This window comes from Ischnura elegans (assembly GCF_921293095.1).
Source record: "Ischnura elegans chromosome 13 unlocalized genomic scaffold, ioIscEleg1.1 SUPER_13_unloc_2, whole genome shotgun sequence".
Classification (NCBI taxonomy): Eukaryota; Metazoa; Arthropoda; class Insecta; order Odonata; family Coenagrionidae; genus Ischnura; species Ischnura elegans.
In genome coordinates this window covers 3,501,369-3,520,970 of record NW_025791658.1, presented here as the reverse complement: position 1 = coordinate 3,520,970, position 19,602 = coordinate 3,501,369, and the positions used below count along the sequence as shown (strand labels likewise).

Sequence of the window (19,602 nt, the reverse complement as noted above, 5' to 3'; positions counted from 1 at the left end):
AATGTGATGGACACCCTACAATGTGCTTGGATTGTTTCAACAAAATTCACCATTGACATTGTCAAAGAAAATAAGTGAATATATTGAAAATATGAGTGATTGTATTGAAAATAGTTTGAAATTATATTTGAGATTCGGCAAGTTTTCGTTGTGCTCATTTGTATTCTCCATTTAGAAAATTGTTTCCATTGACCCAATTAGGATATCCAAACTGAAAATGACATTTATTATAGTTTTGAAATGTTTTCTCCATTTTTGTTTTCGATCTAAATAATTTTTCCGGTGGGTGCTACCCTCTAAATATCTACGAAAGTGGAACATCTTCGATATGCGAAAGCCATGTAATTGAAACGGTGAGAGTAGTAGTATTGCGACGTGCAATCAAGGAAGGTAATCGTCCTTCTTGTAGGGCCATCTTACAGTCTTATTGAAAACGAAAAAAGCATTTCTAGCGATGCATAATGCCACGTAAATAGTAGGAATATTTTAGTTAACCTATCTTCGTCGTAAAATGTAATAAAGCCAAACTAACTTGATTTATATTTCGCTATACTTTTGATAGACGATGCAAAACATAAAATTTACGTCTAGAGATTGCCGTGTCATAGAAAATAATGGCTCAATAACGAATCAACTATATGTAGCTCTCGTCTACCTTCAATATGACTGCAATATTCTTTACTTTCTTTTATTACTGAATAAACTTCATAAAACTGCCTGCGGAATTGATATGATTGAGAACTTCGTACGCAACACAATTACATTTTTTTTTAAACCCCTGTAATCTACGGATAGGCAACCCGCAATGCAACAATTACGTATTTCATAAAATTATGGAAGTTGATTACCGATGATCGAGTTCATTTGAATATCTTTCCGATTAGTTAACCTAAAATTGAAAATATTTCACGCACAAATGCAAATACAACATCAAATACTGAATCTTTACATGATTGTTCGTCATTTCACTTGCTACCTTTCTCTAGGCAAAAAGTTCGGTTTGGCATCAGTAAAAAGTTAACTAAAAACACCTTCATGGGCGATGAAGAACGTAATAAGTCCGTCCTCATGGGCGCACGTGGCCCGAAGCTCCTTTAATTTGCATGGGAAACGTGACCACCGGTGGGTCATGCCGCCCATAGAGCTTAGAAACGCATGACCCACCGGTGGGTCATGCCGCCCACGGGGATAGACCAGCCATGACCCACCGGTGGGTCATGCCGCCCTGAACGTGTTAATAGGAAATTCAATATCCAAAACCTATGCTATCGGGAACACATCCCTATCAAATGGGTTTATACAGGTTCCTACAGCTTCGTTCCTACAGCCCATGGGCTGTAGAAATGTTTTTGAACAGTGTGTATGGATGAGTGCGGGAAAAACGTTTTTCTAAGTTTTTCTTACCATATTTTCTTACCACTGGCAGCCTTTCCTTAAGATTTTATTGCCATCCTTTTCGCGATTGCTTGAACTCGGACAAACCTAATGGCAGAGAGCACAAAGGCATCTTTCGAGGAGTGGGCACCCTCACCACGGGGAGCCCTGCCCAGATTATCCCTTCTCCCAGAGAGAAAGAGCTCCCTCCTCTCCACGGCGAATTCATCATGAAAACCATTCCAACTAATCCTTGCATTTCCTAGGAATTTATTTATCTTGCTGTTGTTCATTAGCCGGGGAAACTTATGTAGCGTCCGCCCCGGTCTCTCTTGTGAGATGGGGGGTCAAACTCGGCTTTGCCATGTGGGCGCTTGCCTTTGGGTGCAGGAAGTAATGAAGTGGCTCAAACTGTACTTTGTGAGGAAAGTGGAAAAGGCACTTTACCTTCAGGTCCCCTTGAGAAGCGGTGGCGATGTTCGCGAAGGTGGAGTGAAGGCTGACTTAATGGCGGGGCTGCGACTCTCGGACTGAGTATGACTCCTTGCCCTTGCCTATTCGGATTGTGCCCTTGGCAATAGGTACTTATACCGACAGAGTCGTGAAATATGGCACGGAGAATATGGGAGATTTCTGCTCGTCCAACGGACCACTGCTCGCGGTACACGCCCCGGTTGTCACTCCTCAACACCAACTGACTTCCTTCAGATTTTGAGGGTTTTTATACCCAAAGTCTTTGCCTCCCAGGTCTTATCCCCTCCCCCCTAAGTTGACGTATAGGAGTAACCTAGGAAGTGAAGTGTTTGTTGCAACAACTCCATGTTGTTGAGGTGTCCCTCTTCCCGTATTCTCCAAGTGTGTTTTTGTTGCCGTATTTCACTTTCGCTTTCCTTGCCTCAAGTCATCCTCCCCCTCCGCCTCTCTCACGCATTGGAGTGGGTGTAAACACTTCCGTGACCGAATTAGACAAAAATATTCCGCGTCCAAATTTGCGGTCTCCACACTTATTTGAACGCAAGTGTCTCTATTTCTTTTACTATTGGTGGTGGGTCTGCCGTCCCTACATAATTACCAAGGACATATCAACTCATGGGAACACACCACAACATTTTATTATTACTAAAAAAAGAAAAGAATTGAAAGAGAGAAGAAAAAAATTGACCAGAAAAACTAAGTTTAACAATGTAATATACATTGATCTTTTGAATAAATGACCGTTTGTTCTGGAGAGCGAATGTAGGGAAATATATTGCATAAACCGTATCCTCACTACAGGGGTGATGAAAATAACCAATAACCAAAACCTAATGGCAGAGAGCAAAAGGTTTCGGGAATTAATATCAACTATCCGAAAATCACCAACATTCTTCGCATACCAAAAAAACGAAGAAATTTGCCCACATCTTCTTATGGGTAAACGGGGTGCTGGGACTAACAATGGTGGACATGGTGATTCCCACAGTGGAAGCCTATGCGACGACTCGACATGATGAGAGAGTAGTGTTGAGAGAGTAATCTAGAGGACTCTGGTGTATGTAGGGCGAGATTGGTTTATGTAGGAGCAAATATGATCATTGACGTGGGATTTTAAATTGCATCATCAAGGTTCATCATTCGCTTTCACCTTCCGTAGTTAAGTTTATTATGTGAAAATATTGGCATGAAACTGCGTTTTCTATGGTTATATGTAAACGAAGTATTGGTTTCCCAAAAGTATACCAGGTGCCAAATGTGAAAAATATTATTGTATATTCGTAGAGACAAGGCGCATGTATACCGCTACATTGTTATTTTTAGTTCAGTCAATTTTATAATTTATTTAACTTGGTGGCTATAAAGTGGTAGTATTATTACCTCCCTGCTGTGTTCCTGTACATTTAAATATAGTTCGTGTGAGCTCGTCTCCATTAATATCCAATGTTACGTAGAATCTTTAATCGAAGTGATCAGCAGACGAAATTTGGCCGCCATGTTTTTAAAGGGTGTAGGGCTGGTTCGGGTACTCGACATCAAGTCGGGTCCGTTTAGTTCCAAAAACGGTCATATGTAGGCTCTCCTTAAGCCCTACTCTGTACCACACTAGAAATTTAAAGCTACTGGGCTTTGACCTTGATTGCAGACTAACATGGGATTGTCATACATCCTCTACAACTGCTAAGTTATCAAAAGCCATATTCCTCCTTAGAAAACTGAAAACACTCATTCCTGCCGAACATCTTCGAGCAGTTTACTTTGCCATTTTTCACTGCCACCTCTCCTATGGCATTGAGGTTTGGGGCCATTCTTCCTCATCTAAAGAGTTATTCATTCTACAGAAAAGAGCCATCAGGATTATTACCAATTCTGACGTAAGGGAACATTGCAAACCACTATTCAGGCAGCAAGGGATTATGACATTGTACGGTCTATATATATTTAAATGTTTAATAAATGTGAAAGTGAATATTGACAGCCATAAAACTGGTGCTGATGTCCACCATTACAACACAAGGCTCAAACATAATCTGTTACAGCCCCACTGTAGGCTGTCAACTACAAAAAATTCTTTTGACCATGTTAAACTTTGCATGTTCAACCACTTACCTCAAGAGGCAAGAAATTGTACTTTAAGAAAGTTTAAAGGTGTTCTTCACTCGTGGATAGTGACTCAAGCTTTTTATTCACTCAATGAATTTCTGGAGAGCAATACTCTAAATTGTATATTCTAGATTTAGTTTTTCTTTGACGAAGACTATTACATTGTATTATGTTTAATGTTGAATAAATTATGATTATGATTATGATGTGGCGTATGTGGGGCGAGATCGGTTTATGTAGGGGCTGATGACATATCTAGGGTCGGTTGGCCCTACAGGGTCAACTAAGAATCGGCCTGAGACGATGGCAGAGGATCTGGTTAAAACAGCTAAGTTTCCATGGTGTCAATCGAATGAAAACGTAAACGAATGCACTTGGTAAAATCCCACACACTTGCTATTGAAACCATTGCATATGGCATCAATTTGGTCCTGGGGAAGCTGAGGGGGATAAGATATGGCAATTTAATTGGACGTGGGAGGAATTGAAGGTTAAAATTTAACATCAATGGTTTTAACAAAGGAGGGGAATTTGACTAAGTGTCGTCGTTTACGTTATGTATATGTCATTCCACGAAGTCAAGCTTAGTAATTCTAAATTCCTATGGCTCTATCACCTCTCGCCAAATAGCGTTTGCTCAGGGACTGAAATCAGTCTTCCCTTTTAACCGTCTAAATCCAAAATGGTTAATTCACGGAGTTTGGAAGTTTATTTCAAATATCCGTGGCTTTGGATCACAGAAATAACTAATTGCTCCCCTAGATCTTCACCTGTCAACATAACTGTTTCTAGCTACCACACCACATTCAAGATTAGACTTAAGTGAAGTTGCTTAAGTTAAGTCTAGTGTAGACAAGGCTACTGGCAGCCTTTCCTTAAGATTTTATTGCCGTCCTTTCCGCGGTTGCTTGAACTCGGCCCAACCTAGAGGCAGAGCGCAATAAAGGCGTCTTTCGAGGACTGGACACCCTCACCACAGGGAGTGCTACCTGGAATATCCCTTCTCCTACAAAGAGAGAGCTCCCATCCCTCCGCGACATATTCACGATGAAAACAATTCCAACGAATCCTTACATTTCCTAGGAATTTATTTATCTTGCCATTGTCCATTTGCCGGGAAAACTTATTTGAATGCATTGGTCTCTCTTTCTTATACTTTTGGTGGTGGGTCGTCTGTCCCTGCGTAATTAGCAAGGACATATTACATTCATGGTCTGTTGTGAGAGGGTAGGGTGGGAGTCCCGGATTGTGAGGGTCCACCACCTGCTAGACACACGCCCGGGGTCGACGGAAAAATATCTTCCCCGCTCGTGTCCCGCACACAGCGGCAGAAAAATTTTGACGCTCCGGCAGCTAAAGCGTTAAGTTATCAAAGCAGAAACATAGTTTCTGCTTTGATAGAAACATACTAGTTTCTTTTACTTTTTGACGGGAACGCTCTTTTGAGCTGTATTTTTGTTGGGTAAAAATTTAGTTAACCCTTTGAGTGCCACGCAACGATATATCGTCGTTTGCAGAATATGCCAGAAGTGCCAACGACGATATATCGTTGTTGACAATGAACCCTGTTAAAACAATGTTTTTTTCATTCGATTGATACTTTTTATAGCATATAACACCAGAACAGTTTATTTTTTACCATGTTGCATTATAATTTGAATTTTTAATTGCAATTATCAACATATTTGTAAATTTTTGTGACTATATGACAGATGCAAATTTCTGAGCGCCATTTTTGGTTCTTACGAAACAGCTTCCTGGTATTACACTTCATAAGCCGCATTGTTTGTCGCCTAAAATCAACTGGCTTTCATTTAATATACCTTGTACTTTGTATATCTATCAGTGGTGTTATTTTTGGCTAGTTCTTATTTCCTTTTAACTTATTTGAAACATTTTATCCACTGCGAAGCGCGTCTTATTTTTTTCAGAGCGCGAGCGATATATGATCGTTACTGGAAGACATGAGGTTTTTATCTATGCTCTATTACTTCGAAAGATATAATTTGTTGCTGAATGTGCCATTTCAATCGTGTTTTTTATATTTAGCACCGAAAGAGAGAAGGTAAGGTACTAAGTATGTAATTGATACCGTGCAATCAATCACAGCTTGTGTACCGGTCAACTGGGGCACCGCGGAGGTTGGAAATCGGAGTCACATTGTCGACCCGGTGCACCGGGTCGTCAATTTGACTCCGATTTCCAACCTCGTTTTCATGGTATCAAAGGCAGTAGTAATTGAAATATGATGACGGTGAACATAAAAGAATTTGTTGTGTGCCGTCTTTAGCTGTCATTTACTCCATGAAATTACCCCACATATGTAAAGCTGAAAAGAATTCGTTGTGTGCCGTCTTTTGCTGTCATTTACTCAATGAAATTACCCCACGTATGTAAAGCTGACAGTTTTGTTTGCGTGGCCAGTTCCATCCTGCGACGAGAGGGATTGTAGTCGCAATTTACCTCTTCGAAATTGAAGTAGCCTTATGGTTTAGTAAATAGCGTCAACGTCGAGAACTGAGTTAGCGTCTGGTGTTGACGATGACAGATTAGTTGAATATATAAATTAGCTAAGTGATCATGACAACGGTTCTGTGCGAAGTGGGGACAGCGCCCATTCTCGTCGAAACAAGATTGAAGGGGAATGTTATCAGACTCAGATGAAAGTGTGATACTCTTTGCTAAGAAGACACCGGTAATAATTGACTTTAGTGATGATAGTAATAGTTCTGATGAACTTTACAATGGAAGTGGAAGCTGTGAACACACTCCAGAATTCGTTGAAGTTCAGGGCAATTGTGATTTACCCCAGACTCCAAATTTTGAATTCTTGAAAAACCGGGGCCCAAACGTCTACCGCCACCAAACTCTCCTCCAATTGTGTAATTCAACCTCTTCTTTGCCATCACATTCTGGAACATGGTTGTAAAGGAGGCCAACAGGTACTCTTTTAGGTCTAAACAGGTTTAGGCTTCACATAATAGACTCTCACCGAATTCGAGAATGCAAAAATTGTGTCCAGTTAGAGTGGAGGAAATGAGGTCTTTTATTACGGTGTTTATGGAAATCAAATCACTAGAAGACATACATTTTTTTCGGACTGGTCCGCTAATTCTCGCTCAATCCCTTGGTTTGGAAAGATGTTTTCAAGAAATACGATTCAATTACCCCTGAATTTTATGCAACTAACATTGGAAAAATAAAAAAGATATTTACTGAAAATTTGAGTAATTTTCTTTGCGATTATGTGACTATTTTATAGAAAAACAATGGTATTTCATATTTATTTTTGTTTGGTTCATATTAAAAGGATTTTGTTTGTCCATTTTTGGGTCAAAAGTGAAAAATTAAATAATTCAATCTCGTTAAATTTAAAATTTAACAACAACAATCGAGCATTACGAAACAAAACTGCCAATATTTTTTTATTTTGATTTAGATGAATGAATTCACTGCCAAATACAAAAAGAATTGTGCAAAAACAGTAATAAATAAGCAAATTATTAAGTTTTTAATAAAGGTCTACAAAATTAGCAAAATACCCATGGCACTTCTGGGAGTACCCATCAAAAAACCCATGGCACTCAAAGGGTTAAACCTGATTAATGGCAAATTAAATAATTAAATCTTGACCCCTTGAATCTCTGTTCCCCAAGGCACACCGAATCATCGTGTGTTGCATATGCCCAAGGATATCGACAGATTTGTAGAATAGGGTAGTTTCCTTTAGGGATGAGTCGATTCTCGATTCCACCGATTCTCGGGAACGGAATCGAGAATCGATCGCCGAAAGTCGATTCCGATTCCATCGATTCCAGGAAGATAAATGTTTTGAGCATAGACTATTAGTTTGGGGCATAAAGGCTGCCACACACCTAAGCGGCCGCGGTGTCAGCCTTGCCGGCGCGGAGGATACGCCCGGCACGCGGGTGCTGCGACGAACATGCCTAAGAGGCCTCGGAAACATGAAAATGTCGGCGAGAGTGGCATTATGAATCACATTCGAAGAATTCATCTGGACCACCAATTTTAAAGTATAATAGATTGAAATATATTTTTTTTAATTTTGAATGGTATTGGAAGTCTGATGATAAAAAAAACGTGCAGAGAGCGAGTTCTCCTGTGTAAAAAGTTTCTTATAAATACGCGCTGAGAGCGGGTTTTTTATATATGTAACTTTTTTTAGACTAACACGCATCTGCGTCAATAATAAAAAATTTAGACACATTCGCATTTGTAAAGCCCAGTTTTATCAATGCAACCCTTGAGAAAGTTGATATTTGCTTGGCATAAGCCGCCGCGGCCTCCGGGCGGACTCGACAGGTTGCCTTCGGCCGCCACCGGGCACCCGCCAGGCTGCTCTGGTATGTATGGACGCAATGAACGCTACATTATTGTTTTGCCACCTTTGTGGCTACTGTTATTTTTAGGGATGGTCGGATCGGATACCTCGGACCCAAATATCTGCGGATATTGCCCTTCATCGGATACATCGGATCCAAAGTCGCGGAAGACATCGGATCTGGATCCGAAATTTTAAATAATAGATTCAGTGAATGCAACACCCCATCAGGGTGGATAGAGTTCCGATTCCCTCTTCAAATGCGCCGTCGCATGCGATTCTTGTCCTACTCATGAACCGTTTTGTTTGAAAGCTCTCGCAGAGGTTATGAGTAGAATTTCAGCCGTGGCCAGGATTTTCAGCCAGAAAATAAAGGCAAAATACGACTGGCACATAGTGTGACTCTTCCCAAGAGATTGAACAATCATCGGGGGAATCTCAGCGCCGTAGGATAATAACGTAATAACCACGTCAAAAGTAACTACGTCGCGGATTTCAGAAAACCACCTTTGGCCGTCCATCAGCCCGTGCCTCTATTGTTGTTTTTTCGTATCCGAAATCAAACGGATCATAAATCATTGTCTTCTTAGGAAAATATCAAATCACATGAAAACAACTGAAGCGTGTTTCATCCCTACCTCGTCGCACCAACTGACCTTTTTTGGGCTACCTGCTTCAATTCTCCGTTTCTAGACAAAAAATGCTAGGAGAGTGACTTCTGGGCCCGAAGATCGTGGGAATCGTGCGCACAGCGCCACAGCCGGAGAGCAGGCCCGGACATAAAACACATGACTTGGACTGCTAGTGGCATCATATGCCCTGCAGTCCATCAACACCTTGTCCGGTAGTATCTGCAAATATCCACAGGGAAGAATGACGCCAAGAAGCCAAGAAGAAGAATGGTAGCTAAACTGGCTAACTGGTAGCACTCGACCGGAAATCGGGGGATCCGGGTTCGAATCCAGGTCAAGGCGAATGATTTTTTTCTCTGTGGATCTTTCGCCTCATCTGAGGTAGTTAGCAGTGGCGCCGACTCCATGGGGCCCGAGGGGGGCCGAGCCCCCTCAAAAATTCGTTATTGGGGGCAGGAAAAGATGCATTAGGCTTTCAAATTTTCCTCGGAGTGTCATGTTATTCAGAGTTGAGTTTTCAGGGTTCTAATGCCGATCATACGACTCTTCTAAAATGCTAAAAAAAAATTTAAAACTCACCATTTATAAATTTCCCGCGGCAAGACCCCCAGTGTGAGCCCCCCCAATATTTTTTATAAGTCCCTGGTCGTAAAAAATCCTAAAGCCTGTATGACACTTTCCAATTTATTGGCCAATTCATTGGATATTGGATTGTGGTCCAACTGACACACAACAATTTCTAGTCCCATATCCTATTCACAATATTGGAAACAATTTATTGCCCAATTTGTAATTTAGAAAAGGTTCTATTTTCTCGTGGCCAATCTCCAATCAGAAGTCAGTATTGTTGACACCTAGTGGCCAAAACAAGGAGGTCTTCGCAAAACATCAGGTTTGGCTGTGAATCATTGGATTTGTTCCGAAAATTCGCTTTAAGTTTCTAAAATGTGAACGAAAGAAGTTGTTTCACTATTGATTGAAGCGTACAAATCACGCGAATGCTTATATGCAACGTAAAATCGTCGAAATACAATGGCGTTCCCTATCGGGACATTTGAACACTACTTCGGCCAATATTGGTGCAAATATTGATACAGTGAGTCCTCGTTCTACGTCACCCCGTTTAACGTCATTTCGCGATAACGTCACAAAAATTTTGAGACCGTCATTCGTTTATCGCACCTTCGCTTTGCGATAACGTGAAGGCTTTTAAATTTCGCGCGAGAAAAAAATGCGAAGCGGCGGGCATTGAAGGTTGTTCGTTTTGTGGGCGGTAATACAGTCAGTCTAAACGAAGTGTAAAACGGTGTGTTTATTGTTAATCGCGATTACGGTTTTAGCATATTTTCTGCAAAATGAATTCTTAGGTAGGTGCGCAAGGTTTTACTTGACATAATGGTTTTCAGGAACCTAAAAAGTGATTTCAAGGAATTTTTCCGAGTAGAACTCGGAGTTTTTGTCGTCACTTTTTTCGCCGTGTTCACAATAATTTTGGTTCCTGTAACTGCGACGATGTTTCAGCGATGATGATGCCCAAGCAACGCTCGCCCGGGCGACCACCATAGCGAAGCCGAAAAGCAAATGCGGGAAGATACAATGGAGAAGGATTTACGTCAGTGCTGCTATTGTCGTCGATGAAGACAGGAACTCGTATTTATGCCCTAGCTTGGCATTCGCATCGTAAAAAATGCCCCAGATATGATACACTATATTTTTTTGCGTAGGAATTGTGAGGTTTAGGAGCCGATATTCACTTTTTACATTGTTTCTTATGGGATATTATGTTTCGATTAACGTCATTTCGTTTATCATCACATTTTTCAGGAACGGTAAGTGACGTTAAACGAGGACTCACTGTACGTGTCATATTGTACGTAACGCCCAATATTGCAAACGATATTGCCAGCCTACTTATTGGCCAAAAAATTGGAAAGTGTCTTAAAAAAATAACTATTATGTCATTGTATAGTAAAGTAATTAATAATTTAATAATCTTGAGATTGAAATTGGCGTACTCAAAGTCCTCCGTTAAGCTGTTACACAAGTAATAGATATACAGCTTAAGTGGCGTAGGTTTACCTACAATTTGAAAAATAACAAATTCGTCATTCTACTACTCGTTAGTGGCAGTATGACGTAGGGGAATCTTTCTTGGGTTATCTTTTGAGCTTAGAAATTTTACTATGAGCAGGATAATGATAGGATTCCAAGAAAGAGCTGTAAGTAAGTTCCCTGGTAGTTAAGGAGGCAATGTCGGAGAAGGGTTTGTTTTCTTTTAAGTGTGCAAAAAAGGAAGGTTTAGAAAGGAGGAGTGGGAAGGATACAGAATTTCATTCACAAAATACGTTCCTTAGTTTTGACACTAGGGTAGTTTCCTTCATCAAAGAAAACGAAAGGCATTGATTGCGATTTGTTAGCCACCATTAGTGTATTCATAATATACAAATCATTTGGTTTCAGAAATACAGGTGTAGACGAATGGCAAGGGTCAATTTTAACCTCATTTGAAAAAGGCCAGATTGGCGCCCATGCGATTACACTACACGTGACGTCACAGGGACCTAGTTTCTATATGAGTAGATAGGATTTTTATATCGTCTGAGGTAACCAATGCATGCATGAGGCACAGAGCTCAGGGAAACATGTCTTAATAATCACCTATTAAAACTGCCTATAGTCGGGAAGTTTCCTCCGTTTGATAGGGTATTAATAATCCTTATTTAAGCCAAGCGCTACCTGCTAGCAGGGTACTCTGCTATGATATCAGTCGTATCAGTGCTCAAGCCTCGCCCCAAGGTCACCTCACAGGGAGCCAGCGGGAACAAGAAATACGTCACACGGAGAGATTTCCCGGCATTCATACTTACCCCTCGCATTTTCGCGCGCTTGAAAATTTTCACTTTTCATTTAATCGCAAAAATAGATACTGTCATTTAAAAATCTAAAAGAGTGAAATACATACTCCAGGAGTAATAATTTTTCGATTTAGGCAATAGAAAAGTAATAGGAAATCACCCTTTTCTTAAAATTTCAACTTGGTCTTAGCTTATGACACTTGGATTGATTAATGTCAATGTATGGCCATTGTATGTCAACCAGATGTCGAGTGAGATGATGTTTGGTTCTTTTTGCCAGAATGAAATGGAGGAAAATGCCGACTTGGTCCATGATGAAGAGGCTGCCGGAGAGGAGTATGCTGAAGAAGGATATCAAGATGAAGGAGAGACTAGCTATGATTACAGCGCGTATGGATATGGAAGCCAGGTGAGTAATGATAATGCAGTAAAACCTCCATGTAGTGAACTTCTTTACATCATAAACCTCCATACTTCATACCACCCCTATGGTCCCGTCAGATTTACATGTAAATTTATAGGCAAGCCTCTTTATCTCGTAAAACTCCACTTATCATACCAAGGAGACACCCCCAAGATGGCCTTACTACCTCCACAAATCGTACCGAGACAACTTGAGAGCATTAATGCAGCCGTGATTACCTACATCGAATGACATTTTCAGCAATGAATGTTTCACCCGTATTTTTTTTTCTTTTACACCTGTAATATGCTGTAATTTTAATGCTAACCATTAGTTATGAACATTTTGTTCCATATGAGAGCATATCTAACATTAAATAAGAAAAAAGGTATCCAACTATCGTAATCATTTTAAGTGACTGTTGAATTAAGAGAGATCGCATCGTATTCTCTCAAATCATGATAAAAATTATGCGATAGCACTCGCTTTCTGTAATTATTAAATAATAAATGTATGTTCACTGATGCATGCATGTTTGTTTAAGCACATGAATATAATGGTTTAAAAGACAGTAGTGCCTTTTATTTCCAAAGGATATGAAAAAATGGTGCCTATCACTGAAACCTCTCTATAGTAAACCTCCATGCGTCAAATTGCCCAAATTTTGGTCCCCTCCATTACGATACAAAGAGGTTTTACTGTATATAGGTTAAAAGAATTGTCATTACAAATTTCAGGTATTTAAACCTTTTCATAAACTAAGGGAAAAAATCTGATGCTGATGTTTGTCATCTTACCCTATACAATGCAGAAGGTTCAAGGCAACTAAGGATTGAAAAAATATTTAATTTAAACTGCTAATATTTTCACAAAAAATTGTGTTCCAGTCCTCTCTTGTCTCCCCTACGTATTTTAGGAGGGGCATCACATATTGTATTGACGCATTCATCACTAGATAACTGTAGGTTAGGTAAATTGTATATTATTATTAACCACATTCTAGAATTTTACCCTCTTAGTACTGCGAATGGATATTTGGCTCGAGCGTAGACCATATTTAAAATCATAATAAATAATATGTTTTGTTCCATCCTTTATCCAATATATTAGAATATTATGAACAACGAATAAAATCTCTCTAAAACTTTTTCCCTTGTTAATTAATCAATACAAAACAACTCTTGGATCCATTAATCTACAAAAGATCCATTTTAGAGGTCAATATCTTTAATCGAACCTTTGACAAGGGCTTTGTTATGATGTCCGCAACGTGATTCTCGGTAGGAACTTGCTGAATACCCAGAATTCCATAAAAGAACGAAGCATTTTGCAATCAAACTTTTTTTTCGTTTGAGAAAAGGTTGCAGAGGGAGAGTACCATAAAAAACATCCATAATTCTATCCAAACATCTAATGTAACAGACTGTACTCATAATTTTGGGTAACTGGGTTACCCCACACAGTCATGTAAGGGTTGAGCGCCATAAGGAAACATCCATAATTCTATCCATTTCGCAGGCTCACTGCAGCAGCGACATCGGGAACGACCAGGAGAGAACTTCCACGAGGTTGAGCGATTTTGCTGCCGAAGGGGTCACGCCGGACAGCTCGCAGAGCAGCTCGTACTACGGCGGCTCGTCCTCAAAGTCGCAGCCTCCTGCAGACGCGGATCCTAGCTTGAAACCCTTCGTCTGTGGAATCTGCGGTAAAGGGTTCTCTCGGAAGAGCTATCTGAGGAACCACTCGGTGATCCACAGCGATACGAAGGCCTTCAAGTGTGAGGTTTGTGGGAAAGAGTTCAATCAGAAGGCGCATCTTAACACGCATGCGGTCGTGCATACCGGCTTGAAACCGTTCAAATGTGAAACTTGTGGGAAGGAGTACAATCGCATGGACTCGCTCAAGACGCACCAGTTGATACACAGCGGGTTGAAACCGTATAAATGCGAGACTTGCGGCAAGGCTTTCCACGACCGGAGCAACCTGCGTTCACACTCCGCTCTACACAGCAACAAGCGCGAGTTCAAATGTGAAGTTTGCGGGGTCGAGTTCAATCAGAGGGGGAACCTGAAGAAGCACGAGGCGATACACACGGGGATCAGGCCGTTCAAATGCGAGGTGTGTTTCAAAGAGTTTATGCTCAAGGACATTTTGCAGAAGCACATGGCCATCCACACGGGGCTCAGGCCTTTCAAATGCGAGATCTGCGGCAAGGAGTTCAACCGGAGGGACTCCCTCAAGACGCACGCCGTCATCCACACCGGCCTCAAGCCGTTCGTCTGCGACGTTTGCGGGAAAGACTTCAACGACAAGAGGAACCTGAAGACGCACAAGACGATACACTTGGAGAACAGGGCTTTCAAATGTGAAACGTGCGGGAAAACGTACAAAACGCCGGCCAGCTTGAAGAACCATGTTGCTCTGCATACTTAAGAGGTGAGGTTGCTTGGTTTGAAATGTGAAATGGATGTTATACATTGAATGTTTCATGAGGGCATCATGGTAACTATATTTTACGCTACTTTCATTGGTACATACTTAGTGACTATAGTGTCATGAAAGCGTGGGATTGAAAGACTAGGAGGAAATTTAAAGCTCACTAAATAAGACACATGTTAAACATGATGAAAGAAATTACTATATACTGTCAGTACTGCTTTTTAATTACTGCAATCAACTAGACCAAAAATGGGGTAATTTAAAAGAGTTGTGTGAAGTATGGGGTAGGTTTTTGTACTTGGTAATTACTTGTTGTTATTACTCTGTAAAAAGCAAAGGTAAAACTCTGAGGTTACATGGTTTAAATGTAAAAAGGAGACCAAAATTTAAAAGTTTCATGTGAACATCATGTTAGATGAAACTTAGGCTATTTCACACTACTTTCGTAAGATGATGGCTGTCTTGAAACGACGTGGCCTTGAACACTTAGAAGGTGAGGTTACTTGGTTTGAAATGTGAAATGAATGTTATGTATCGAATGTTTCATGAGGGCATCATGGTAACTATATTTTACGCTACTTTCATTGGTACATACCCAGTGACTATAGTGTCTTGAAAGCGTGAGATTGAAAGACTCGGAGGAAATTTAAGGCTCACTGAACAATACACATGTTGAAACATTGCGTACCGGGGTAAGCTAATGTTTAGAATATAACTATATCCAATCAAACGTTATGATGCATCAATTCATTATGAATAACGAACAGCAACTGAAAACGTACTAACAAATACGTATTGTACGATTTAAAATTGTTTAGGTTGACCCACCTAAATGACGAGGATTCTCACTATCCGTATGCAATGCGTTAAACATGATGAAAGAAATTACTATATACTTTGAGTACTGCTTTTTAATTACTGCAATCAACTAGACCAAAAATGGGGTAATTTTAAAGAGTTGTGTAAAGTACGGGGTAGTTTTTTTACTTGGTAATTACTTGTTGTTATTACTCTGTAAAAAGCGAAGGTAAAAACCCTGAGGTTACATGGTTTAAATGTAAAAAGGAGACAAAAATTTGAAAGTTTCATGTGAACATCATGTTGAATGGAATGTAGGCTATTTCACTCTACTTTCCTAAGATGATGGCTGTCTTAAAGAATGACGTGGCCCTGCATACTTAAAGAGGTAGGTTGCTTGGCTTGAAATGTGAAATGGATGTTATGTATCAAATGTTTCATGAGGGCATCATGGTAACTATATTATACGCTACTTTCATTGGTACATACCTAGTGACTATAGTGTCATGAAAGCGTGGGATTGAAAGGCTCGGAGGAAATTTAAAGCTCACTATACAATACACCTGCTAAACATGATGAAAGAAATTATCCTGTACATTCATTACTGCTTTTTAATTACTGCAATCAATTAGAACAACAATAGGGTAATTTAAAAGAGTTGTGTAAATAACGGGGTAGGTTTTTTGTACTTGGTAATTACATGATGTTATTACTCTGTAAAAAGCAAAGGTAAAACTCTGAGGTTACATGGTTTGAATGTAAAAAGGAGACCAAAATTTGAAAGTGTCATGGGAACATGGGCTATTTCATGCTACTTTCCTCGATACGTACTTTCTGACCGCAGTGCACTCCTCGATACAAAGTAAGAAGGTGAGGCAGGCTCCTTTGTTTATGGCAGCGCAGGATTTAAACAACAAAAGGAATTTTAAGACTAACTAAACGGTACACATATTTAACATGATGAAAGGAATTACTTTTTATTTTCAACACAGCCTTTTAATAACCATGATCAATTTCATTTACAATGTGGTAATTTAAAAGAGTTGAGTACGAAGTAGTTTCTTGTACTTGCCAGTTACATGTTGTTATTTTAAGCAGGAGGGAAGTAAAACATTGAGGTTGCGTGGTTTAAAATGTAGAAAAGACACCAAAATTTGAAAGTTTTTTGTGAACATCATGTTGAATGGATTGTAGGCTATTTCACCCTACTTTCCTAAGATGATGGTTGTCTTGAAGAACCACATAGCTCTACACAGTTAAAAGTGAGGTTACACAGTTTGAAATGTAAATAGGATATCATATTTTTTTCATGCTGGCCTCATGATAATAGAAACATGCTATGTCATGTCCTTGATGCATTCATTCTGACCACAGTGTACTCTTTGATGCTAAGTACTAAGGTGCACAGGTTCCATTATTGATGGCAGAGTGGGATTAAAACGACAAGAGAAAATTAAAGACTCACTGAACAATAAACATGTTGAACATGATGAAAGAAAATACTTTTTATTTTCAACACTACCTTTTAATAACCATGATCAATTTCATCTACAAAGTGGTAATTTAAAAGGGTTGTGTTGAGTACGAAGTACAGTGCAACCTCGATATAACGACACCCCACGGTGCACTAATAAACACTTGCTATAGCGAATTGTCGCTTTACCGGAGGTGGAGCAAATAATAGCCAACATACCTGTTGCGAACAGATATACAGGAACAGGAGTGGTGCGGTGACAGATAAACATCTATCCGATAAACGTAAGCATAAGTCCAGACGAAAGGCGATGTTTTTTTGCATCACTTAATTTCCTTACTCAAATAACGACTAACTATTCAAACAATTTATAAGCGCCGCACTGAATAAATATCATGCAAAGCATTGTTTCGTCAATCATTATATTTATCGAACGAGAGTTTACCACATGAATTTGAGACTGAGCACTCCATTAACTTCATTTCTAACAGATCGCTAGCAGTTACAGAGGTTAAGGAGTCTTGATGAAAGTCTTCCGGCGGTGAAACCCTCGCTATGGCAAGAGCCAACACCAAAAGGGTCTCGTAAAAACGAATTTTTTAACACGCTCATTATAGGGTCAATTGACGGTGCATCGGCTATCTCTCGTAATAACGGGGGTGTCGCTATAGCCCATACTCGCTTTAACGAGGTTCCACTGTAGTTTCTGGTGCTTGCCAGCTACATGTTGTTATTACATTGTAGAATTGCGAGTGTGGTGCCGGTCCACCCGCAGTTTACGGGGAATCCGGCTGTGTGAGGGGACGTATCGTCAGAACCTCTGAGGATATGCTCGCTCGGGTTCGCACGTAGGCCGCCTCAACCGCGACTGCCTTCCACAGCCTCGGGCACGGCCTTATATACCCCTCCTGGCCGCCTTCCGTCCAATGAGGGCGCTCCGCTAGGACACGTGGTGACGCGTTCGATGAGAAGGAGGTGGTGTGGGAAGGTTCGTGGCGTGAGGGCAGCGTTTAGGTGCGGGAGAGGGGGAAATCACGTGGTGGCGCGTGTGAGGGGGAGGCTCCTGGCTGGAGTGGGGAAGGTCGACGTGGTGACGCTTTCTTCACCGGGGGCGCGTGTTTTAAAGTGGGTTTTGCCCATGTTATATTGCAGCACAACACCCTGAAAAACGTTAAATCAGGATTCTACTGTATGTTTATTATTATTAAATGGGCGGTTTTTTTAAAAGGTTTAAAAATGTTTCATCGTCACCTTCTTTTATTCCTCAAAAAATCATTATTTTCTTCATTTTCATTCATTCAGTCATTATTTTTTTGTTTAATGTCCCTTTCACCGCCTTTGCACTCTTTGAGGGGGAGGGCCGCACACAGGGGAGGTCCGCCGAAGGGGCTGGTTACCGCAACCTTGGACCCCATCCCTCCGCGCATGTGGCCCCCCCCTCCGAGTGGTGATGCTCCCGTAAGGTTCCGCCCTTATTATTACATTCTTCTTTTTTTTTTATGGCTCTATCTTTATTTTTAAAATGGTGTCCCCTGATTCCGTCTCTTCCACTTCGGAAAGCACGCCGCCCTGACACCACATGTCGATGAAGGATTTTATGTCGCACTTGAATTTACGGTATAGGTACTCCCTCCTGATTCTTCTTTCAATTCTTTTTTTAAAGTATTCGGCGCATTTTGGAGCTGATCTTTCTCCTTTTTCCGTTGCAGTAAAACAATGATAGATACTGGCCTTTGCTTCGGCTATGATAAAGTTTGCCAGTAGGTCCCGATTTGCATAGCCGCCCCTCTGAGGAGGGATGCCCCTGTGTAGCTCCAGCTCTTGATATCCATTCTTTAGCCGCCCGCCATACCTCTCCGGTCTCTCTACAGTCATAATGGATGTGCCAGGCCATGGCCTGGCTTCCGGGGCATGTATCTGTATATATCCACAGGGCTCCCAGTCAACCGTGTAAACCTTAAAACTGTGAATTTTGTCTGCTGTGAAAAAACCTGGGAAAAGTTGAGAATTTCATCATATAAACTTAAAAAAAAATGCGACACTGTCTCAGGCAGTACTCTGTGGAAGTCAATCATACTGAGAGTAAAAGATTGAACACCAATGCAGCTTCCACTTAAATCTTTATTAGATACGACCATGGTTTCGTAGCGATGCTACATCATGAGGTGGACAAAAAGTAAACGACATGGGTATATATAGTTGAAAAAACCGTTGCCAACACGTGGGGGTGGTTAGGGTGGAGGAGGCTTAAGGAGGAAGGGATGGGGGAGGGGTGATGAGCCGTTGTTGGGTGAGGTGAATCAGTCTCCAGCTCTGCCCGGGCGTCTAACCTGCATCCTCTCGTGAAGGGAGTACCGCAACGGTTGTCTCAGTGGGTGGGTAATGGTACCTCTCCCTTACCTCACCCATTACCAACTATATATACCCATGTCGTTTACTTTTTGTCCACCTGATGATGTAGCATCGCTACGAAACCATGGTCGTATCTAATAAAGATTTAAGTGGAAGCTGCATTGGTGTTCAATCTTTTACTCTCATTAAAAAAAATCTCAAACTTGATTTTAGACCTACGGTTGACGGATCGAAAGAAAAAAACGATACGTTGATCACGTTTCAAGGTCAGTAACTCGCAGACACTGTCTACGCATTAATCGGCACACGTATATTCGAATCACAATCATTGGTCCGTGTCTCATGATGACTCATTA

At 40.7% G+C, this 19,602-nt stretch overlaps 1 protein-coding gene across 1 annotated transcript in view; it reads left to right on the top strand.

Annotated features, from left to right (window-relative positions):
* Nucleotides 1-15,373, top strand: part of LOC124172715 (zinc finger protein 70-like) — a 48,354-nt gene extending 32,981 nt beyond the window's left edge. The window contains exons 6-7 of the mRNA XM_046552184.1: nt 12,061-12,189; nt 13,702-15,373. Of these exons, the coding sequence (XP_046408140.1) occupies nt 12,061-12,189; nt 13,702-14,616 (1,044 nt within the window). The 3' untranslated portion in view covers nt 14,617-15,373. The remainder of the gene's footprint in view (nt 1-12,060; nt 12,190-13,701) is intronic.
* Nucleotides 15,374-19,602: the final 4,229 nt, after the last annotated feature.